The 25930-nt window shown below is 40.8% G+C and overlaps 2 protein-coding genes across 2 annotated transcripts in view; both read left to right on the top strand.

Annotated features, from left to right (window-relative positions):
• The window catches only part of LOC119483763 (NACHT, LRR and PYD domains-containing protein 12-like), a 542841-nt gene that overhangs the window by 216994 nt on the left and 299917 nt on the right, over nucleotides 1–25930 (top strand). The window lies entirely within an intron of this gene.
• Nucleotides 1058–24842, top strand: LOC119483776 (NLR family CARD domain-containing protein 3-like). Its single transcript, XM_037762246.1, has 9 exons — nucleotides 1058–1316; nucleotides 2048–2164; nucleotides 9632–9772; nucleotides 10528–12318; nucleotides 14177–14350; nucleotides 16762–16935; nucleotides 19347–19520; nucleotides 21466–21639; nucleotides 23934–24842. The coding sequence occupies exons 1-9, from the start codon at nucleotides 1186–1188 to the stop codon at nucleotides 23944–23946; spliced, it is 2889 nt and encodes a 962-aa protein (XP_037618174.1). The 5' UTR covers nucleotides 1058–1185; the 3' UTR covers nucleotides 23947–24842.

The following is a 25930-nucleotide window of genomic DNA, read 5'->3' as shown; positions in this document are numbered from 1 at the left end:
TACAATGCTGTATCCTCCCTACACATGAAATCATAGCTGACGTTCTCCTGGCTCTGCTATCAGTCCTTTTAAGGACCCGACGTCTCTCCTCCGCTGCTCTTTCGTAGCCCAACCACGAAGTAGGATACAGGTTTTCCTCCGTTGAGCACACTTACAGTGTTTTAGGTGGTCTCTTCAAGTTTAGGTTTCTCAGCCACATTCTTGTGGATTCCTCGTCTGTAGGTCGGCGATGGAAGCTGTACCGTCGGTCACAAGAACAATCCCTTTTTTGTTTTGGGGTGCATGTTCAACACACTGTTGTTGAAGCCACACATTTAGCTTTGTCTGGTTGTTGGTATGGGGATGACCATCATATACTTCTATCATAATGTTCTAAACCCTTATACACTTTCACTATTTATTTTAATTAATTAATGAATGAATTAATTAATGTTTATTTCTGATTAATGACTAGAACAACTTGACACTCAGTGCTGAGCTGCATCTCAAATTAATCTCCAGGTTCCCAGCTTTCAGATGATGTACACCACTTCTATGTGACATCTACTGTTGACCTGCTATCTCCCTCTAAAGACCCCCTGGACCCCTCTAAAGAAGACTAAAACTGGTCTATTGTGGGTCTTAGAGGGTTCATTCAGCCTGTTCAAGCCAAGAGAGATTCTTATGACCACATCATGTTAAATGGCTGTGAACCGCTGTGAACACACACAGTCACAGATGAACTCAGCTGATTTCCTGTAAATAGAGAGGGGAGGAGCCACACTGACCAGGTGATTCAGGTACATGAGTACAGGGGGGGAACCGTGAAAGTGTTCAGTCCGGTTCAGAGAGTTCAGACTCCATGTTGTGTCAACGGCACAGAGAGGTGACGACTGAAGACTGAAGCAGGGTGAGTGTTAATCCAACATTGTATTAGTTTACTGTTAAAGTGTCTGAGTCAGTTTCCTCCCTGTGGACTGTAGAGGAGAGAAATGTTAGAATGAACTCAACAGTTTGATTCATCTGTGAACACAAAGTCGTGATTGGCTGAATAATGTGCGTGTGCATGTGCGTGTGTGTGTGTGCACGCGCAGTTGTGTTACTTCCTGTTCTCTCAGTCTTGTGACTCTTGTACAAACTTGTTTCCTGTACATGGTCACTGTCAGCGTTAATGTTTAACCTCTCAGACTGACTTCAGATCAGAAGATGATTGACTGTGTGGAGGAAGAGGAGGACAGAGCAGAGTCTCTAGTCTCTGGCTGTCTGTCTATGAAGAGTGATCAGTCTAAAGATGATCTTCTATTCTTCAGTAATGAAGCTGGACCCTCAGAGTCAAAGTAAGAGAGCTGCTACTAACTCATTTATAGGACTCATTTTCACTTTCCTCTACCAATACCATGTTTTCTGTTGATTTTGTGTTTCTATTTTAAAGTTTCTACTAAAATGTATTTGCTAACTGAAGTTGAACAAACGTTTCTTGACACAAAGAGAATTAACCCCCCTCCCCCTCCAGCCAGTTTCACTTCCTGTGTTTTGGTTAACGTTCTTCCTCAAACAGAGAATGGATGTGTGGTTAATAGTCAGCTGTAACTCATCACCAAGGCAACCAGATTGCATCATTTTTCAACCCAGTTTAGATGAATTTACTGTTTATCAGCCCACAAATGAGACAAGAATTAGCTCAACACACCGACTCTCTCTCACTCGCTCTCTTCTTCACCGTCTGGGAAGATACAGGATGATATAAAACAAAGTGATGCCATGCCAATGCCATGATTTAGTTGATTGTGTGTTTGTTTGTTAAATTTCTACTAAATGTATTTACTAAGTGAAGTTTAACACACTGTTGGTGACACAAAGAGAATGAATTAGTGCATTCTTCCTCTTCGTATCTGTGACAGCTGTCCGTCACCCAGAACAGCTGTAATCTAAGAGGACTAATACAAACTTTAAACCACATTATTGACAGTAGCAGTAGTTTGTGTATTTAGAAACTGAAATGTCTTTGTCATCAGAGAATTTATCAAGGATTCATGTGATGTGAATCAAATCATCTTGGTGTTTGCAGAGTTCAGTCCAGACAGAGAGCAGAGTCTCCAGTACCCAGCTGTCTGTCTATGAAGAGTGACTGGTCCATGTGGAATCCTCTGAACTTCAGTAATGAACCTGGACCCTCAGACACAAAGTAAGAAACTGTTTTTACTGTGCGCTGACCTGATGGATGATGATCTGAAAGAATGAGCTTCAAATGTGTAATTCATTTTCTCACATTTGTCCTCAAAATACTGTGTTGGTTTGACTTCTCCTAAAATCAGCTGTTATGACAGCTTCTTTGAAGTGGGGTTGTACGTATACTCCCGTGTTCTGGGAAGTCAAATTACTGCTTTTGTGAATGGAGTCTGGTGGCTTTGAAGAGAGCGATATAACAGCTTCAGTTCCCCGTCAGAAAGGGCTGTCTGATGGAGAGGTAAAGCAGCTGTGGACAGGAGCAGCAGAAAAACTTATTTTAGCCATCTAAAAGAAACAAACAAATATTCGTTCAGGTGTACACTATATTTAGAATATTTTCTCTGCTTTACCTCTCCATCAGACAGCCCTTTCTGACGGGAACTGAAGCCGTTATGTCGCTCTCTTCAAAGCCACCAGACTCCATTCACAAAACCAGTAACTTTCCCTCTCAGAACACAGGAGTAGCTGGTCTACTGCTGCATCCATCGGTTAGTTAGTTTGTGTTATTGTGTGACTTTCTAATCTGAACTAACGTGGCGTCCACAGCAGTACATCGCTTAGCTTCCTGACGGTACTCCTGTCTGCTTCTCCTAACTGGGAGCACGCTGACCACCATCTAAGTTACTGTATTAATACACTGACTATAAGGATGCATATATACTGTATTAATACACTGACTATAAGGATGTACAGACGTGGACAAAATTGTTGGTACCCTTCCGTTACAGAAAGAAAAACCCACAATGGTCACTGAAATAACTTGAAACTGACAAAAGTAATAATAAATAAAAATTTACTGAAAATGAACTAATGAAAATCAGACATTGTTTTTGAATTGTGGTTCAACAGAATCATTTTAAAAAACAAACTAATGAAACTGGCCTGGACAAAAATGATGGTACCCCTAGAAAAGATGTAAAATAATGTGACCATAGGGACATGTTAAACTAAGGTGTGTCCTGTCAATAGCATCACAGGTATCTTCAAACTCGTAATCAGTCAGTCTGCCTATTTAAAGGGTGAAAAGTAGTCACTGTGCTGTTTGGTATCATGGTGTGTACCACACTGAACATGGACCACAGAAAGCTAAGGAGAGAGTTGTCTCAGGAGATTAGAAGGACAATTATAGACAAGCATGTTAAAGGTAAAGGCTATAAGACCATCTCCAAGCAGCTTGATGCTCCTGTGACTACAGTTGCACATATTATTCAGAAGTTTAAGGTCCATGGGACTGTAGCCAACCTCCCTGGACGTGGCCGCAAGAGGAAAATTGATGACAAATCGAAGAGACGGATAATACGAATGGTAACCAAAGAGCCCAGAACAACTTCCAAAGAGATTAGAGGTGAACTCCAAGGTCAAGGTACATCAGTGTCAGATCGCACCATCCGTCACTGTTTGAGCCAAAGTGGACTTAATGGAAGACGACCGAGGAGGACGCAAATCATAAAAAAGCGAGACTGGAATTTTCCAAAATGCATATTGACAAGCCACAAAGCTTCTGGGAGAATGTCCTTTGGACAGATGAGACAAAACTGGAGCTTTTTGGCAAGTCACATCAGCTCTATGTTCACAGACGCAAAAATGAAGCATACAAAGAAAAGAACACTGTACCTAATGTGAAACATGGAGGAGGCTCGGTTATGTTCTGGGGCTGCTTTGCTGCATCTGGCACAGGGTGTCTTGAATATGTGCAGGGTACAATGAAATCTCAAGACTATCAAGGCATTCTGGAGCGAAATGCGCTGCCCAGTGTCAGAAAGCTTGGTCTCAGTTGCAGGTCATGGGTCCTCAAACAGGATAATGACCCAAAACACAGCTAAAAACACCCAAGAATGACTAAGAACAAAGTGGCCTTCTATGAGCCCTGATCTAAATCCTATTGAACATCTGTGGAAGGAGCTGAAACATGCAGTCTGGAGAAGACACCCTTCAAACCTGAGACAGCTGGAGCAGTTTGCTCACGAGGAGTGGGCCAAAATACCTGTCGACAGGTGCAGAAGTCTCATTGAGAGTTACAGAAATCACTTGATTGCAGTGATTGCCTCAAAAGGTTGTGCAACAAAATATTAAGTTAATGGTACCATCATTTTTGTCCAGGCCAGTTTCATTAGTTTGTTTTTTAAAATGATTCTGTTGAACCACAATTCAAAAGCAATGTCTGACTTTCATTAGTTAATTTTCATAATTTTTTTATTTATTATTACTTTTGTCAGTTTCAAGTTATTTCAGTGACCATTGTGGGTTTTTCTTTCTTTAACGGAAGGGTACCAACAGTTTTGTCCACGGATGTATATATACTGTATTAATACACTGACTATAAGGATGTATATATACTGTACATGTAGCAGTGTCATCATGTAGAAACCTACGTCAGGTCACGTGGGTGAAAGTTTTTAGAAGGTCTTGAAGTGAAAACAGCATTTTGATGCTAAAACATACGTACATAGAGTTCAGATTTGAATACATAAGGAACACCACTGGGAAGATACAGGATGATATAAAAACAAAGTTATGCCATGCCAGTGCCATGACTTTGTTGATTGTGTGTTTGTATATAACATCTCTACTAAAATGTATTTACTAAGTGAAGTTTAACACACTGTTGGTGACACAAAGAGAATGAATTAGTGCATTCTTCCTCTTCGTATCTGTGACAGCTGTCAGTCACCCAGAACAGCTGTAATCTAAGAGGACTAATACAAACTTTAAACCACATTATTGACAGTAGCAGTAGTTTGTGTATTTAGAAACTGAAATGTCTTTGTCATCAGAGAGTTTATCAAGGATTCATGTGATGTGAATAAAATCATCTTGGTGTTTGCAGAGTTCAGTCCAGACAGAGAGCAGAGTCTCCAGTACCCAGCTGTCTGTCTATGAAGAGTGACTGGTCCATGTGGAATCCTCTGAACTTCAGTAATGAACCTGGACCCTCAGACACAAAGTAAGAAACTGTTTTTACTGTGCGCTGACCTGATGGATGATGATCTGAAAGAATGAGCTTCAAATGTGTAATTCATTTTCTCACGTGTCCTCAAAATACTGTGTTGGTTTGACTTCTCCTAAAATCAGCTGTTATGACAGCTTCTTTGAAGTGGGGTTGTACGTATACTCCCGTGTTCTGGGAAGTAGAATGACTGCTTTTGTGAATGGAGTCTGGTGGCTTTGAAGAGAGCGATATAACAGCTTCAGTTCCCCGTCAGAAAGGGCTGTCTGATGGAGAGGTAAAGCAGCTGTGGACAGGAGCAGCAGAAAAACTTATTTTAGCCATCTAAAAGAAACAAACAAATATTCGTTTAGATGTACACTATATTTAGAATATTTTCTCTGCTTTACCTCTCCATCAGACAGCCCTTTCTGACGGGAACTGAAGCCGCTATATCAATGTCTTCAAAGCCACCAGACTCCATTCACAAAACCAGTAACTTTCCCTCTCAGAACACAGGAGTAGCTGGTCTACTGCTGCATCCATCGGTTAGTTAGTTTGTGTTATTGTGTGACTTTCTGATCTGAACTAACGTGGCGTCCACAGCAGTACATCGCTTAGCTTCCTGACGGTACTCCTGTCTGCTTCTCCTGACTGGGAGCACGCCGACCGCCATCTAAGTTACTGTATTAATACACTGACTATAAGGATGTACAGACGTGGACAAAATTGTTGGTACCCTTCCGTTACAGAAAGAAAAACCCACAATGGTCACTGAAATAACTTGAAACTGACAAAAGTAATAATAAATAAAAATTTACTGAAAATTAACTAATGAAAATCAGACATTGTTTTTGAATTGTGGTTCAACAGAATCATTTTAAAAAACAAACTAATGAAACTGGCCTGGACAAAAATGATGGTACCCCTAGAAAAGATGTAAAATAATGTGACCATAGGGACATGTTAAACTAAGGTGTGTCCTGTCAATAGCATCACAGGTATCTTCAAACTCGTAATCAGTCAGTCTGCCTATTTAAAGGGTGAAAAGTAGTCACTGTGCTGTTTGGTATCATGGTGTGTACCACACTGAACATGGACCACAGAAAGCTAAGGAGAGAGTTGTCTCAGGAGATTAGAAGGACAATTATAGACAAGCATGTTAAAGGTAAAGGCTATAAGACCATCTCCAAGCAGCTTGATGCTCCTGTGACTACAGTTGCACATATTATTCAGAAGTTTAAGGTCCATGGGACTGTAGCCAACCTCCCTGGACGTGGCCGCAAGAGTAAAAATTGATGACAAATCGAAGAGACGGATAATACGAATGGTAACCAAAGAGCCCAGAACAACTTCCAAAGAGATTAGAGGTGAACTCCAAGGTCAAGGTACATCAGTGTCAGATCGCACCATCCGTCACTGTTTGAGCCAAAGTGGACTCCATGGAAGACGACCGAGGAGGACACAAATCATAAAAAAGTGAGACCGGAATTTGCCAAAATGCATATTGACAAGCCACAAAGCTTCTGGGAGAATGTCCTTTGGACAGATGAGACAAAACTGGAGCTTTTTGGCAAGTCACATCAGCTCTATGTTCACAGACGCAAAAATGAAGCATACAAAGAAAAGAACACTGTACCTAATGTGAAACATGGAGGAGGCTCGGTTATGTTCTGGGGCTGCTTTGCTGCATCTGGCACAGGGTGTCTTGAATCTGTGCAGGGTACAATGAAATCTCAAGACTATCAAGGCATTCTGGAGCGAAATGTGCTGCCCAGTGTCAGAAAGCTTGGTCTCAGTTGCAGGTCATGGGTCCTCAAACAGGATAATGACCCAAAACACAGCTAAAAACACCCAAGAATGGCTAAGAACTAAACATTGGACTATTCTGAAGTGGCCTTCTATGAGCCCTGATCTAAATCCTATTGAACATCTGTGGAAGGAGCTGAAACATGCAGTCTGGAGAAGGCACCCTTCAAACCTGAGACAGCTGGAGCAGTTTGCTCACGAGGAGTGGGCCAACATACCTGTCGACAGGTGCAGAAGTCTCATTGAGAGTTACAGAAATCACTTGTTTGCAGTGATTGCCTCAAAAGGTTGTGCAACAAAATATTAAGTTAAGGGTACCATCATTTTTGTCCAGGCCAGTTTCATTAGTTTGTTTTTTAAAATGATTCTGTTGAACCTTAATTCAAAAACAATGTCTGATTTTCATTAGTTCATTTTCATAACATTTTTATTTATTATTACTTTTGTCAGTTTCAAGTTATTTCAGTGACCATTGTGGGTTTTTCTTTCTTTAACGGAAGGGTACCAACAGTTTTGTCCACGGATGTATATATACTGTATTAATACACTGACTATAAGGATGTATATATACTGTACATGTAGCAGTGTCATCATGTAGAAACCTACGTCAGGTCACTTGGGAGAACGTTTTTAGAAGGTCTTGAAGGGAAAACAGCATTTTGATGCTAAAACATACGTACATAGAGTTCAGATTTGAATACATAAGGAACACCACTGGGAAGATACAGGATGATATAAAACAAAGTGATGCCATGCCAATGCCATGATTTAGTTGATTGTGTGTTTGTATATAACATTTCTACTAAATGTATTTACTAAGTGAAGTTTAACACACTGTTGGTGACACAAAGAGAATGAATTAGTGCATTCTTCCTCTTCGTATCTGTGACAGCTGTCAGTCACCCAGAACAGCTGTAATCTAAGAGGACTAATACAAACTTTAAACCACATTATTGACAGTAGCAGTAGTTTGTGTATTTAGAAACTGAAATGTCTTTGTCATCAGAGAATTTATCAAGGATTCATGTGATGTGAATAAAATCATCTTGGTGTTTGCAGAGTTCAGTCCAGACAGAGAGCAGAGTCTCCAGTACCCAGCTGTCTGTCTATGAAGAGTGACCGGTCATTCATATGGATTCCTCCGAACTTCAGTAATGAACCTGGACCCTTAGACACAAAGTAAGAGACTGTTTCTACTGTGCACTGACCTGATGGATGATGATGCATTGAGGATGAAGACTAAATGTTCTGCTAACAGATTTATATTCCTGATGCAGAACTATTAGTGCAGATACTGTTTCAAACTAAGATGGATCTTAGTCTGGGTTTTAGAGCCACAAACTACTGATTGTATTTCTGTAACAAAACACCTGAGAACCTCCATTTCACAATTTACACTTCAAGAAAATATTCATATAAGTCGCTGTAGAGGCCGGTTCAACAGAATCTCATTGCTACACAGCTTAGGGTCCGTGTTTACTTCCTGTCAGCTGATGTCATTCAGATCCACTGCAACAGGAAATAAACAGGGACACATCTGGAATGTTTACTTTTACAGCTGTGAAATGGTCTAAAGATCTGCGACGATTCAAAATCTGGAAGAATGTGCTTCAAATGTTTAAATAATTTTCTCATATTTGTCCTCATAATGTTTTGTTTATTTGACTTCTCCTAAAATCAGCTGTTATGACCTACTGGGTGTCATTTTGAATCAGTGCACATCATAACTGTGCAACATGAGGTGAAAAAGCATTTGTAGAAACTATTTGCTCACCTTGATTCTATGTGTTGATGGTTTGAGTTTGTTCTTTCACTACATATGTAAAATATAGTGAAAGAAGTGCTCAAAGGTCCACTTACTATTGATTCAGAGCTTTCAGTTGAAAGCTTTGGACTATTTGTCAGTGGACCTTTGAGCTTAGATTCTCTGCACCACATCTTGTTTCTGAAGGTCAAGAACAAACATCTCTGGTGTTAAACTATCTGCTGACAAAACAAAGTTCATGAAATGGTCAAATGTAGATTTGTACCACTTCTGTTTTTTACAATATTTGAATTCATGCCTTCATTTGATAGTTGACAGTAGAAAGTGGCAGAAAACATATTGACATTAAAAAAGGAACACCAGGACACCAGTGTTACATGATGTGTGTCTCAGACCGCTGGTCTACCTCAATATTTAGACCACTTCTAACCTCAGTTCAAACCTAACTAACTCAAGCTAAGCTGCCCAAAGTGACTGTGAATCAGTAAAGGACATAATCAGCTCTCTTTAATGGAGGACCTTTACTGTGAAGTAGCTGCAGAAAATGATGAGTTTGTATTAAAGAGGACATTTTTAAAACATTGATATTATTCTGGAGGCTGAATATCATGATGGAAAAAATACTGCAACTTGCTCATGCACGCTCATATTGAGAGGACGCGCCAGGAAACCACAAGGTGGCAGCGTCATCACTGTAAACAGTAACTGCCTGTCAGTGGTGATATGAATGTCACTTCCTGAATGTATTTTATGTGTTAATAATAAAGACTTCTAAGACAGGGAAACTGTGTCAGACCTTTCTGACTTCTTTAGTTCTCCAGTAGTTCTAGTTTATGCAGGTGCTGTCCACTGGAACGGAGTAATCCATTTAAGATCTTCTCCATCATACATATCATTTTAGTTCTAAAGTAATGTCTCCACAGAGAGAAGAAGAGGAGTCCTGCTTCTGTGGACGAGCTGATGTCCAGATCCACAACAAGACCTGGACCTCAGACAGCCAGTCAGACCAGAACAAGACCTGGACCTCAGACAGCCAGTCAGACCAGCACTAAGACTGTAGATGTGTCTGCTGATGTCTTCATGTCTGGAAACAGGACTTGTTGTCTTAATACACTGACTATTGTTGTGACAACGTTTAAGATCTTCTCCATCATACATATCTGCTCTGCATCACTTCCTTTGTTCTCCTTTGAGAGAAAATCTGAACCCAGAAGGAATACATTTATATTTTGATGATAGCACTCCGTCTTTGCTTTAACCAATCAGAATGCTGTTTGTTTTCCATCTGCATAGATGAGGATGGAGAACTATTAAACTCTGTATGAAGCAACAACATCACTGTTCTATCACAGACAGACAGTCACACTGATGAAAGGGGACTTTTTTCTTGTCATTGTCGTATAACAATGCATGCTCATGCTCTTGTTGGGTCTCTAAATGATAGAGTATGGTCTAGACCTGCTCTATATGAAAAGCGTCTTAAGATAACTTCTGTTATGATTTGATGATATATAAAAATGAATTGAATTGAACTGAACAGGAGCCAGAGACTTTGAACAACAGCCCACATTAGCTTTCCTGCTACAGTCTCCTTCTCTAACTTACAAACACACGTCTGGTCCTGCAGAGCGACACGTTGAAAAACTAATAAAATAAATGTAAGAATCACTTTGATGTTATTTTTGACTTCAAGAAGGGATGATGACTTTATAACCTTTACTTCTTTATTGGTTGTTATGTTGATCATTTTCATATTGACAATGAAAATAATAAGTTTCTTTGTTTTGTCTCAAACTTGTCTCTCTCTTTCAGCAGATAGAGGTCTGCAGGAGGTTGTAGATGAACATAAGATCAGTCTGAGGAGGAGATGTGAATGTGTGACTGAAGGAACTGATGAAACAGGAAGTGGAACCCTCCTCAACAGGATCTACACTGAGCTCTACATCACAGAGGGACAGAGTGAAGAGGTTAATACCCAACATGAGGTGAGGCAGCTTGAGACAGCTTCCAAGAAGAAGACCCTCCATGACGCTCCAATCAAGTGCCAGGACATCTTTAAAGCCTTACCTGACCAACAGGGACACATCAGAGTCGTTCTGACGAACGGCGTCGCTGGCGTTGGAAAAACCTTCTCAGTGCAGAAGTTCACTCTGGACTGGGCAGAGGGCTTGGAGAACCAAGATGTCAGTCTGGTGGTTCTGCTCTCGTTCAGGGAGCTGAACTTGATCAGAGATGAGCAGTACAGTCTTCTCATGCTGCTCCATGTTTTCCATCCAACATTACAGAAGGTCACAGCAGAGAAGCTCGCTGACTGTAAAGTTCTGTTCATCTTTGACGGCCTGGATGAAAGCAGACTTTCACTGGATTTCAAGAACAGTGAGGTTGTGTCTGATGTCACCCAGAAGTCATCAGTCAACGTGCTGTTGACAAACCTCATCCAGGGGAATCTGCTTCCCTCAGCTCTCGTCTGGATAACTTCCCGACCTGCAGCGGCCAATCAGATCCCTCCTGCATGTGTTGACAGGGTAACAGAAGTACGAGGCTTCACTGACGCCCAGAAGGAGGAGTACTTCAGGAGGAGAGTCAGTGATGAAGAGCTGTCCAGCAGAATCATCTCACACATCAAGACATCCAGGAGCCTCCACATCATGTGTCTAATCCCAGTCTTCTGCTGGATCACTGCTACAGTTCTGGACCACATGTTGACTACAGACCAGAGAGGAGAGCTGCCCAAGACCCTGACTGACATGTACTCACACTTCCTGTTGGTTCAGACAAAGAGGAAGAAGCAGAAGTACGGTGAGGGACATGAGACGAGTCCACAGGAGCTGACGGAGGCTGACGGGGAAGTTCTTCTGAAGCTGGGGAGGCTGGCGTTTGAACAGCTGGAGAAAGGAAACATCATGTTCTACCAAGAAGACCTGGAGCGGTGTGGTCTGGATGTCACAGAGGCCTCGGTGTACTCAGGAGTTTGTACAGAGATCTTCAAAAGAGAGTGTGTGATCTTCCAGAAAACAGTCTACTGCTTTGTTCACCTGAGCATTCAGGAGTTTCTGGCTGCAGTCTACATGTTCCACTGTTACACAAACAGCAACACAGAGGTACTGAAGGACTTCCTGGGAGAAGAATATGTTCATTCAACCCTGGATGTCTTCCTGAGGAGAGCCATGGAGAAATCCCTGAGGAGTAAAAATGGCCACCTGGACCTGTTTGTTCGCTTCCTTCATGGCCTCTCTCTGGAGTCCAACCAGAGACTCTTAGGAGGTCTGCTGGGTCAGACAGACAACAGTCCAGAAATCATCCAGAGAGCCATCAACAACCTGAAAGAGATGAACAGATATGATACCAAAACCTCTCCTGACAGAAGCATCAACATCTTCCACTGTCTGACGGAGATGAACGACCACTCGGTACATCAGGACATCCAAGAGTTCCTGAAGTCAGAGAACAGATCAGAGAAGGAACTCTCTGTGATCCACTGCTCAGCTCTGGCCTACATGCTGCAGATGTCAGAGGAGGTTCTGGATGAGTTGGACCTGAAGAAGTACAACACATCAGGCGAGGGACGACTGAGACTGATTCCAGCTGTGAGGAACTGCAGAAAAGCTGTGTAAGTCCAGATGTGATTAACTTTATAGATCAGTGTAGATTAATAGTTTAGTTCTTCAAATATACACACTATAAATTATTCTTAAAATATAATATTCTTATAAATGTTCCACGTGTTTATTACATAAATATGTATTTGTATTTTGTCACAGATGTTCTTGAGCTGTTTCAAATGTTGAGTTCAAAATGTTTCAGTAGTTTGTGTTTCTAGCTGTCAAGTTAATGAACACTTATTCTATTTATTTCTAATAATTGTTACATTTGACAGTTTTTTCTTATTTATGTTTTTGGGTGATGGAGACGACATGTGAACCTGGTAAAACAAATGAAAAAAACAAAAGATCAGCTGTCTGGTGGAGCGCTGGGTCTAACCGGTGTAACGGCAGCAACAGAACGTTTGCTGATCCGGCGGGGAGTCGGGGCGGTCCTGGGATCAGAGTCCTGGTGCTGGGGTTTGCTTTCAATAGGCCTTGCACCACATTACACCTTACCTCGTGTGTTTTTGGGCTCATCTCTTTCGTTGGCTTCAAATCCAAACTGTTGCCATGTTGCTGCAGTTTTAGTTTTCTTTGAGACCAGCTCTGCCATGTCTCGTCTCGTCACCCCAAAAAACACATGAACTTCCTAGTAAACAAACCTCTTCTTGTTTATACACCAACATTATATCATAATATTACGTTAATCACGTTGTCATATTGCTTATTAGTAATGCAATACAGGCTGGATTTAGCACTGTGACTCTGTCGGCACAGGTTGTTGATGTCGGCTACTTTTTAATTTTGCCAGAACGTGTCGTTAGCATAAAATCAAACCGGTTTAAGCTCGTACACCGGACCGGACCGGACCGGCAAAACCGAAAATCGACCCAACTCTAGCATTAGCCACCGTAAACTACTGGTCATACGAGACAAAGATAGTCGTTGTAAAACCCCTGAGTGTGTTGAATCGAGCAATGGTGCATTTTATTGCTAATGAATTCAAGTTGTGTTCCATCATCTTGTTTTGAAGTCTTTCCTTTTATTCTGTTACTCACAGAAGGAAACTCTGGTGTTTCTCTCTCTTGTTGCTGTAGAGAAGAGTAGTAACAGGAAATACACAGCTTCCACCAATAACAGCAGTCTGATGAATATATAACAGCAGAATGGTAGAATTCAGACTTTTTAAGAGATCTTATACAAACCAAAGATCAGTGTTATGTTTTTAATGCTGATACACTGATATCATCTTTCTGATGTCATTATGTTGTAAATAATGCAACCTCATTGGTTCATTCATTGTGTTTGTGAGCTGAATACGTTTGATGCTCAGAAAAGAGTGTTAATGACAAAACACCATGCAGTCATCAAAATATCTAGTTATATGAATGTTTAATTATGTACAGGTCTAATATTATAGCGATTTGTTTAATTTTCCCATTTATGGACGTGAACCTGAAAGCAGCAGGTAGCTAGCAAAGAGAGGTCATCTTTATCAACTGTATTATTATTACTTATTCACTGAGTTTTAAAAATGCTTTTCTAATCAAGAAGGCCTCATGCTAACTTTGTGGAGACAGACCTGGGATCAGATCACACTGACAGACTGGACATTAGGGAAGCCTCAATGTAACTACATGTTCTCTCTCTTCATCTGCAAGATTAAAGAAAAACAAAGATTAAAAGTCTGCAGGTTTGAGAGAGAGTGATGAGAATTATTGTTTCATGTCAAACAGTGAGATAAGATTAGCTGAACCACTGATGTGAGGAGTAAATGTTGATTAAAGAAGTTTATATCAAACTGTTTAGTCATCAAATGCATGAAGTAAATATAAACTGTCCTCTTTCATAATAACATATTTTGTAATTTTTGTGTCATCACAGACTTTCTGACTGTTGGATCTCAGATACTCACTGTGAAGTTGTGGCCTCAGCTCTGAAGTCCAACCCCTCCCATCTGAGAGAGCTGGATCTGAGTCACAACAACCTGCAGGATTCAGGAGTGAAGCTGCTTTCTGCTGGACTGAAGAGTCCAAACTGTAGACTGGAGACTCTGAGGTCAGTTCACTGACTGTAGTTTATGTAGTTTGTACACACACTCTCTACACACTGGCTCTGCTCCAGATGGCTCTAGAGAGGGACATTCACGTTTTCACGTCGGCCATCGTAGCTCTCCAACACGCTTGGCACACAGGAGAGGCTTCAGTTGGTTGTAATCTCCTCACCTCACCACTAGATACCTCCAGATCCTACACACTGGACCTTTAACACAGACCTTATTTCAGCCATCTAACTAAAAACCCATTGACTTCCAGACGAGGGAACAGGAAGTGCTAAAATGCTAATTCATTTCTGGGTTTTAGGACTCATTCCTGTAGCGCTCTATTTGAACATGTCTAAAGGTGCAGCACTCTTCAACAAACACGTATTGCACCAACTTAAAGGCACACAAGTGATGATTATGAATGACACCATCTAATCAGAGGTCTCTATGGTTCTAAGTTATTCCCACGTTCTTTTTGACAGCAGATCTAACTGTGATCTGTTTTCATGTCAGCATTGTCTAATTATTTGAAGCAAAAACCAAATAAATATTCTGCATCAGAAACATCTTTGCAGGTTCATATTTTGTTCAAGTCTATCTGAATACAATACTCACATGTTCATATGTACATTCAAAGAGTTATTGATGTCTGTCATCATTCCTTCTGTCTGTGAAGCAACCCCCGTATAACCTGAGTGTTACGAGATGAGGACTAAATCCACAGTCTTGTTCTGTGTAAAATGACCTGTAAAGTTGATCTTAAACTAATCAGAGGCTTCAGCAGTCTGAGTTAGATGTATTAGGGCTGGGTGACTTGGAGAAAATCAAATATCATAATATTTTTTTGTGTAAATGACCAATAATAGAACAGCTAGAACAGTCTGGTAAGTTCAGAGAATGACATCACTTTACTGTAATGTAGCCTTTAAAACCAGGAAGAGATGACACTTACAACACAACACGATATTACTAGGGCTGTCAATCCATTAAAATATTTAATCACGATTAATCGCAAATTATTCACAATTTTTGTATCTGTTCTAAATGAACCTTAAAGGGAGATCTGTCAAGTATTTAATATTCTTATCAACATGGGAGTGGACAAATATGATTTATGTAAATGTATGTATATATTTATTATTGTAAATCAATTAAGAACACAAAACAATGACAGATATTGTCCAGAAACCCTCACAGGTACTGCATTTAGCATAAAACAATATGCTCCAATCATAACATGGCAAACTGCAGCCCAACAGGCAACAACAGCTGTCAGTGTGTCAGTGTGCTGACTTGACTATGACTTGCCCCAAACTGCATGTGATTATCATAAAGTGGGCATGTCTGTAAAGGGGAGACTCGTGGGTACCCATAGAACCCATTTACATTCACATATCTGGAGGTCAGAGGTCAAGAGACCCCTTTGAAGATGCCCATGACAGTTTTTCCTCGCCAAACTTTAGAGTAAGTTTGGAGCGTTATTTAACCTCCTTCCCGACGAGCTAGTTTGACATGGTTGGTACCGATGGATTCATCAGGTTTTCCAGTTTCCTATGATACCAGTATCTTCACTCTAGCTTTAAAACTGAGCCGCTATAACCTCCGGAAGATCGATTGCATTAATGCGTTAAAGAAAATAGTGGCGTTAAAACGATTAACTTTGACAACCCTAGATATTAGGATATCCAAAATCAAAGACGATATCTAGTCTCATATCAAGATATGGATATAATATGGATATATTGCCCAGCCTTAGTATGTATCCAGTCAGTATGTTGTGTTTGACAGTTTCCTTGTTGAGCTGCAGGAGGAATAGTAACTCAAAGAGGGAATTTGGTACTAAACAGTGTGTAACTTTGATTTGTCGACTCAGACTGCTGAATCTTCATATTAGTTTCACTTGAACTTGTGAAGTCATTTCTTACAGTGTAGTTGTGTTATGAAGGGACCACTTCACAGGAGGAATGATTACTGCCACCAATAACTCTTTTAATGTACATATGACATGTGGCTGTTGTTTACAGACACACTTGAACAAATGTGGACCTTTCCTGTAAATGACATAAACCTGCTAGGCTAGCAGATACAGTGAGAAGAAGGCCATGTAATAAATGAAGTAATGAAGTCCAACAAGTCTGATTTGATATTGATCCTCTAATTCCAGACTTGACTGAGATCAGCAGCATGTTATTGATGTGTGTTGACATGAACAGGTGTATGAATGTTGTGGTGACATTTGGATGATGTCTGTAGAAGGCTGACATTATGATGATCCACAATAACACAATGACAAAGTCACTCTACTCATTTTAGGGAAAAGATCATTGATTAGGACATAGTGATGTTGAGCTACACATTTAAAACCTGAACACATCTGACTGGATTATAAAGTGATTTTTATCTTCATCATTTATTCTTTATTCAGATTGAGGGACTGCAGTTTGTCAGAGATCAGCTGTGCTTCTCTGGCCTCAGCTCTGAAGTCCAACCCCTCCCATCTGAGAGAGCTGGAGCTGAGAAACAACAACCTGGAGGATTCAGGAGTGAAGCTGCTTTCTGCTGAACTCGAGGGTCCAAACTGTAGACTGGAGACTCTGAGGTCAGTTCACTGACTGTAGTTTATGTAGTTTGTACACACACTCTCTACACACTGGCTCTGCTCCAGATGGCTCTAGAGAGGGACTTTCACGTTTTCACGTCGGCCACCGTAGCTCTCCAACACGCTTGGCACACAGGAGAGGCTTCAGTTGGTTGTAATCTCCTCACCTCACCACTAGATACCTCCAGATCCTACACACTGGACCTTTAACACAGACCTTATTTCAGCCATCTAACTAAAAACCCATTGACTTCCAGACGAGGGAACAGGAAGTGCTAAAATGCTAATTCATTTCTGGGTTTTAGGACTCATTCCTGTAGCGCTCTATTTGAACATGTCTAAAGGTGCAGCACTCTTCAACAAACACGTATTGCACCAACTTAAAGGCACACAAGTGATGATTATGAACTGACACCATCTAATCAGAGGTCTCTATGGTTCTAAGTTATTCCCACGTTCTTTTTGACAGCAGATCTAACTGTGATCTGTTTTCATGTCAGCATTGTCTAATTATTTGAAGCAAAAACCAAATAAATATTCTGCATCAGAAACCTCTTTGCAGGTTCATATTTTGTTCAAGTCTATCTGAATACAATACTCACATGTTCATATGTACATTCAAAGAGTTATTGATGTCTGTCATCATTCCTTCTGTCTGTGAAGCAACCCCCGTATAACCTGAGTGTTACGAGATGAGGACTAAATCCACAGTCTTGTTCTGTGTAAAATGACCTGTAAAGTTGATCTTAAACTAATCAGAGGCTTCAGCAGTCTGAGTTAGATGTATTAGGGCTGGGTGACTTGGAGAAAATCAAATATCATAATATTTTTTTGTGTAAATGACCAATAATAGAACAGCTAGAACAGTCTGGTAAGTTCAGAGAATGACATCACTTTACTGTAATGTAGCCTTTAAAACCAGGAAGAGATGACACTTACAACACAACACGATATTACTAGGGCTGTCAATCCATTCAAATATTTAATCACGATTAATCGCAAATTATTCACAATTTTTGTATCTGTTCTAAATGAACCTTAAAGGGAGATCTGTCAAGTATTTAATATTCTTATCAACATGGGAGTGGACAAATATGATTTATGTAAATGTATGTATATATTTATTATTGTAAATCAATTAAGACACAAAACAATGACAGATATTGTCCAGAAACCCTCACAGGTACTGCATTTAGCATAAAACAATATGCTCCAATCATAACATGGCAAACTGCAGCCCAACAGGCAACAACAGCTGTCAGTGTGTCAGTGTGCTGACTTGACTATGACTTGCCCCAAACTGCATGTGATTATCATAAAGTGGGCATGTCTGTAAAGGGGAGACTCGTGGGTACCCATAGAACCCATTTACATTCACATATCTGGAGGTCAGAGGTCAAGAGACCCCTTTGAAGATGCCCATGACAGTTTTTCCTCGCCAAACTTTAGAGTAAGTTTGGAGCGTTATTTAACCTCCTTCCCGACGAGCTAGTTTGACATGGTTGGTACCGATGGATTCATCAGGTTTTCCAGTTTCCTATGATACCAGTATCTTCACTCTAGCTTTAAAACTGAGCCGCTATAACCTCCGGAAGATCGATTGCATTAATGCGTTAAAGAAAATAGTGGCGTTAAAACGATTAACTTTGACAACCCTAGATATTAGGATATCCAAAATCAAAGACGATATCTAGTCTCATATCAAGATATGGATATAATATGGATATATTGCCCAGCCTTAGTATGTATCCAGTCAGTATGTTGTGTTTGACAGTTTCCTTGTTGAGCTGCAGGAGGAATAGTAACTCAAAGAGGGAATTTGGTACTAAACAGTGTGTAACTTTGATTTGTCGACTCAGACTGCTGAATCTTCATATTAGTTTCACTTGAACTTGTGAAGTCATTTCTTACAGTGTAGTTGTGTTATGAAGGGACCACTTCACAGGAGGAATGATTACTGCCACCAATAACTCTTTTAATGTACATATGACATGTGGCTGTTGTTTACAGACACACTTGAACAAATGTGGACCTTTCCTGTAAATGACATAAACCTGCTAGGCTAGCAGATACAGTGAGAAGAAGGCCATGTAATAAATGAAGTAATGAAGTCCAACAAGTCTGATTTGATATTGATCCTCTAATTCCAGACTTGACTGAGATCAGCAGCATGTTATTGATGTGTGTTGACATGAACAGGTGTATGAATGTTGTGGTGACATTTGGATGATGTCTGTAGAAGGCTGACATTATGATGATCCACAATAACACAATGACAAAGTCACTCTACTCATTTTAGGGAAAAGATCATTGATTAGGACATAGTGATGTTGAGCTACACATTTAAAACCTGAACACATCTGACTGGATTATAAAGTGATTTTTATCTTCATCATTTATTCTTTATTCAGATTGAGTGGCTGCAGTTTGTCAGAGATCAGCTGTGCTTCTCTGGCCTCAGCTCTGAAGTCCAACCCCTCCCATCTGAGAGAGCTGGAGCTGAGTAACAACAAGCTGCAGGATTCAGGAGTGAAGGTCCTGTGTGGTTTTCTGGAGAGTCCACACTGTAGACTGGAGACTCTGAGGTCAGTTCACTGACTCTCTGTTACTATTAGAGATCTTATATGTTGAATTAACAATTGAACCTGATTTATGTACAAACATAACTTACATCCATAAAGTTATTAATGTCCTTTTCTTCATATTTTCATGTTTCTTGAACTAAATCTAGTCTGCAGTCACAAAAGACTTGTGTTTCTTAAAGAAAGTGTAGAAAATGTCCACTGTTAGTTGTTAAAGTAAATGAATGTTTATCATTGTTGGTAAATGGTCACATCTGGATACAGAAGATCCTCTCAACTAATATTCAGGGTTCCTACGCAGTATGGAGAAGTATGGAATTTGATTTTAGTCATTTCCAGGTCTGGATGAGTATGGAAAAAAGAAAAGAGAGAATGGAAAAACATGTCTGTTTCCAGACTGTTGCCCCTATTCTGCTTTCTAAGATATCAAATTCAGAATTTCTAAAAATAAATAGATCATACAAGCAGAGTGTTTTTCATGGTGTTTAGAGCAGCCGGTGCAGCCACAATGTTTACTACTGTGTGAGAGAGCGCGGGCCAGAGAGAGCTTGATGTCGTTGAAAGCAGCACAGGAAGTAGGCTCTGACTGAACGCACACTCCTACAGAGCTGCCTCTACGCCTGAACGTCACAGCCAGGGCCGGCAGCCTCCATAGAGGCCGACTAGGCAACCGCCTAGGGCGGCACTTTGGCAGCCAAATGTGGGCCAACTATTCATCATGAGCAACATAACAATAATAATATAATAATAAAAAGTAACCGGTAACTGCAGGCAGACGGCACAGAGCAGAACGCTGCCTGCCATACTGGGACAATCTAATACTTTACATATTGAGGGGGGGGGACGAGCGGCCCCTCCTAATTTGGACTGATCCTCGTTCTGGCTGAAATCTGATTGGCTCAGTCATTTACATCATGAACGTGATGAACTGTGACCAGTGTTCCAGCTGGCCGGTCTGGTTTTGATTCAGTGATGACGTGCTGATACAAACTGAGGAGGTGTCATCCACGATGAAGAGTCTTGAAGGTCTTCATCATCATCATCATCACATTCTCTTTATACCACTAAAACTCTATTAGTGGTAAAATTACTAACCCACAATGTTTCGTCTCGCGCCCTCCGGCCGCTCACATAAGACACCTCTCCGTCTCAAAGTCCTGGGATGGGTTTGTGTCCCAGTCTGTCCCTGGTGCTAATAGAGGGGCGGCATCATTGTGATTCACCTAGAGCAGGATGTTTGACAGCAGAACGTCGTCCAGCTTTCTCTGTAGGACTGTAGACTGAACGACCACGATGAGTAAAGTGTTCTGAGGGCTGGCTTGATGATCCCAAACACAAAGCCTGGTTGGTTAACAATTACAAATGGGGAAAAGAGAGCTGGATGCAAACTTTGAGGAAAATGGTTTGACATCTCAACCATGGTGGGGGGGGGGGGGGGGTGTAGTCTTGTAACAGCGTCCTCTGAACCCCGAGTCACAAAGTCAAATATGGTCTGAAAAATCTACAGAGAAGTCTGGAAAAGTCTGGAATGTAAAATGTAAAATGTGTAGGAACCCTGAATATTTGTTCTGAATTGATCAAGTTTACTTCATGAAGTAGAAATATTTCTCTGGTTTCTGATTGTTTCAACATGTTCCACAAATAATGTCTGATCATCGATATTGATCCTTCAGCACACACACATAGATGAACACAGAGATCAGCAGCATGTTATTGATGTGTGTTGACATGAACAGGTGTATGAATGTTGTGGTGACATTTGGATGATGTCTGTAGAAGGCTGACATTATGATGATCCACAATAACACAATGACAAAGTCACTCTACTCATTTTAGGGAAAAGATCATTGATTAGGACATAGTGATGTTGAGCTACACATTTAAAACCTGAACACATCTGACTGGATTATAAAGTGATTTTTATCTTCATCATTTATTCTTTATTCAGATTGAGGGACTGCAGGTTGTCAGAGATCAGCTGTGCTTCTCTGGCCTCAGCTCTGAAGTCCAACCCCTCCCATCTGAGAGAGCTGGATCTGATTCACAACAACCTGAAGGATTCAGACGTGAAGCTGCTGTCTGATCTTGTGAAGAGTCCACACTGTAGACTGGAGACTCTGAGGTCAGTAGAGGGTCGGAGTCGGTCCATGCTGGTTTCAGCAGTATTGTTGTGATGTGTTTCCTCCGTTAAGCTGTGAGAGGAGAACAGTGACACAGAGAGAGAGAGAACAGTCAACCAATCAGATCAGCCAGAAGCTTGTTGTGATCATGTGTTAGAGTTGATGTGAAGAAGATGTTGTTGTTGTGTTCATGTCTCCAGGAAATAAAGCTGGATTACAGCTGACAGCATCACATCATGTATAGAGACAGTGGTCCTCATCCATCAAACTGTCGTACCATCAAATCTGATCAGAAAGTGTGTGTTCTCTCATTGAGAGATAGAACCATCATAGAACCATGGTTACATTTAGTAACCATGTGGTCTTTATAAAGACCAGAACCTCTGCTGAAGTCCAGTAATCACAGCTGAGGTTTTACTGTTCAGTCTGTGTATGAACATGTAGGACCTTTAAAGAGGACCTATCAGGCTGATGTTCAGGTTCATACTTGTATTTTAGGTTTCTACTAGAACATGTTTACATGCTTTAATGTTCAAAAAACACTTTACTTTTCTTCTAGCGGCTGTGCTGCAGCACCTCTTTACACCCTCTGTCTGAAACGCTCTGTTTGATCTCCTTGTCCAAAAAGACTCCATATTTAGTCGGGCTGTCAAAGTTAACGCAATAATAACGAGTTAACGCTAGTTCGTTTTAACACCACTAATTACTTTAACGCAACTTGTGATTTTTAGGTTGTAAAATGTGCGATTAATTTGAGATTAATCACGATTAACTATGGACAATCATGCAATTAATCGCGACTAAATATTTGAATGGATTGACAGCCCTAATATTTACATATTTGTCATGTAATATTTAAAAGTAGATGAAACATTGAAATGTGACTGAAACCAACCTAGCAGCAGTAAATCCATCATTAAAGTGAGCAGTGAAAAGCTCTCTGTTTCTGCAGTAATGATGCTCTCAGGACTCTCAGCAGTTTATTTCCACTGTGTGGATCATAAGATAATATTACACAGAGACAAAGAATTTGAACACATAATCCAGGCTAAAAGCAACACAGTTTAAACTGACACATGCAGAAAGGTCACCGACTGTGTGAATGTGTAAATGAACAGACTTGTAATATCACTGCCCCGTCTAGAGCACCAGAGATCTGACTAGAACTACTTTGTGTACTCTGCTGAGTTAATGTGATCACATGTATTGTTATGACCTGTATGACAATAATGTAGCCTTCTTCTCTCAGCTGCAAACCCAGCGGTGTGAAACGGACATAAATGACATTTATATAACCACAATAACACAAAATCAGTACATGATCTCTTATCATATATTCATATATGATATTCATATAGTCACTCATCTGAATCAGCTTCTTGAGCCGTATGTTGCTGTGAGACACGTCAGAGTCGTGCTCCTACAGTCCCTCAGACTGAATGTGTTGCCTTGGTTAGTTTGCTACCAATACTTTTATGTATGCTGTGGGTGATTAGAAGATGTGAAAGTAAGCCTGCTTACCGCTGTGAATTATGTTTATAGATTTATTATTTACCTTCTCCTAAGTCTGTTTCACACCGCCGGGGTTGGAGCTGAAAGAATAAGACTAAAGTATTGTGATTCCTCCAGGAGATGAATAAAGTATCTTCTATTCTATTCTATAAGAACACATCTAATCAACACATTGATTTAATGGAACACACGTGTAATTAGTTCTAGTCAGATCTATCGGGATATTAAAAGTCTGTTTATTTACACATTCACACAGTCAGTGATTTTTTTGTCAGCTGTCCTTCCTGCATCTGGCAGTTTAAACTGTGTTAATTTTAGTCTGGATTATGTGTTTAACTTTTCTAATATGCGTTTGTAAAGTATGCCGCTCTGCTGACCGTAGACTGGTCCATGTCTGTGATTGGTCATGTGCTACAAACCCCGCCCCTTCTATGTGAACGCGCTCATAGCCAGACTGAGAAACCCTGGGTTGACTTACGGAGTTGATAACGGCTGTCGTAGGACCGCTTAGCGGGATCTTGGTTGAGGGGTTAGTTAAACCAGATAAGGAGAAGATACCCTGGGTGTGTTGGACTGGCTTCGTAGTACAGGCCTCTGGTCTGGGAGCTCTGAGCTCAGTGTGTTCACTCCAATACGTTAACATGAGAGCTGAAAGGAAGCTGGCTACGCTACACAGACTGAAGTCCCTTCTGCTCTTTATACTGGATGCTGACTGACAGCTGATGAAGGGAGTCTCTGTAAACACTGATGGATGACTTCTGTTGTCTTCTTCTTCTCTCATCAGATGGAAGTGGTGATGATCTCTAACCACCATCATCCCTGTGTGTTCCTCTGGACCTGACAGAGTATCATCAGTGTATCTGGACTCTGTCCTTCTGCACAGTCTCTGCAGACACACTGAGACTCCTCCACTCCTTCTGCTCCACACTCAACCACCTCCTCCACCTGGACCTGGGTTTCACTTTGTCTTCATTCATTCATATAGTCTGAACCCAAAGTGCCTCTGCAGATTAGTTCTGTTTATGACAACAGAACTGTAGATTAACACATTTAAATAGATGTTTCTGCTTTGCTTTCTGTTGCAGCTCCACCCTGTGGAACGATGGAGTTCTGCAGTTAATTTCCACATACTACTAAATATATATATACCATATACAATATATATACCAGTACCAGACGTTTTTCATATTATAACATTATGCTTGTAACAAACATAAAGAAGTAGATAAAACCTGAACCTGAGGCTTCAGTTTCTCAACTAACTACAAACAGATTATGTCTGGATTTTGGTGGAAAGTCAGCTCCTTAATATTGTCTTTTGTATGTGATGTTTGATGTAAAACAAAACAAAAAAATATCCTGACTATCTGAGTTTTTGCTACAAAACAAATCATATTTGTTAGTTTATTACAGATGTACGTGTCACCCTGCTAGTTTTCACATTACATGGCTCCACACAGACACATGAAGTCAACCTGTGGAGCTTTTCCCCTCAGAAATCAATGTTGAAATTGCCTCCACAGGCTCCATTACAGTCCACCAGTCCCAGAAACAAAAGCCAAACACCAAAGTGTTTATAATTGCTAAGCAATATTGGACTCATTCCTTAAATTCTGCACATTCCAGTGAGCTACATGAGTGTCCTGCGTCGTTTCTTTAATGTCATGCAAATAAAGAAACTAACACGAACCAATTCTTTTGTCCTCTGTTTACTTCAAAGAGCAGGTTTTCATTATGAATGTTTTTGGCTTTTTGAATCTTATTTTTGGTCTAAAATTGTGACCTTTTGTTTCCCAGAGTCACAGGTCACATCTTAAAATGTCTTAAACCAGCAAATCTCAATTTGAGCTTGAACCAGAAACCAGGTTTCTTTTTGCAATTTTGAAACTTTTGATGTCGACTGATTAAATTCTTCTGTCTTGGAAATATTAAATGTTGACCAGCACAACTGCCTGGTGTTATAAAGGGACTGTTTGTAAGAATCAGAAATGCTTATTAACAGCGACACCTGTGGCCGTTAAGTCAACTAAAGTCAGCGTCCTGTTGCTCGCGCTTGTGCTCGCTCTACATAGACATGAACGAGCATCGCTCAAAACAGTGAGGCGACACACGTCAGCTAAAAGCACAATATCACTCTATATTTCAGCTGCTTGGCAGTAATGTTAGCTGACCAGACAAAGGTCTCTCCATGAATCAATGCTGATCCTAGTGTTGGCTTTTCCTGCTTCAGCCTCCCGACCGCGGCCGGAGGGAACAGGGGAGACACCGGCAGCCGGTCGGAGACGATAACGTTTCTCTCTGCGGAGCCCCGTCACTTCACAAGACACGGGAAACCTCTGTTGGTCTGGAGGAGCTGCAGCAGTTATTTCTGCACTAACGTCCACTGTACATTCACTAGATATTCTCAGAGCTACGAAGTCTTCTGCAGTGTGTAGTGTGCGTGCATGCACGTGAGGTGGAGCGAGCTGAGTGAAGGCAAGCAGAGGAGCAGAGACTCCGGCCCTGGAGACCAAAGCTACGGTCTCCCCCGCGTCCTCCGACCGCGGCCGATACTGTTTAACAGACGGGCTTCACTAGATAGAACTTTGTGGTTTTGGTGCTTCCGTGTAGTTTGTGTTGGAGTCTGAGTCTGAACAGCGTAGCCACACGCGAGCACGCATGGGAAACACCGACCCGCAATGATTTATAAGAGTGTAAGACGTTACAAACAGTCCCTTTAAGACGTAGGAAATCATCAATTTATCGTTAGTTACTACATTTTCTAATATCAAAATGTTGCTA

The sequence above is a fragment of the Sebastes umbrosus genome, chromosome 24 (genome assembly GCF_015220745.1).
Source record: "Sebastes umbrosus isolate fSebUmb1 chromosome 24, fSebUmb1.pri, whole genome shotgun sequence".
Classification (NCBI taxonomy): domain Eukaryota; kingdom Metazoa; phylum Chordata; class Actinopteri; order Perciformes; family Sebastidae; genus Sebastes; species Sebastes umbrosus.
This window is presented reverse-complemented; position numbering and strand designations above follow the sequence as displayed.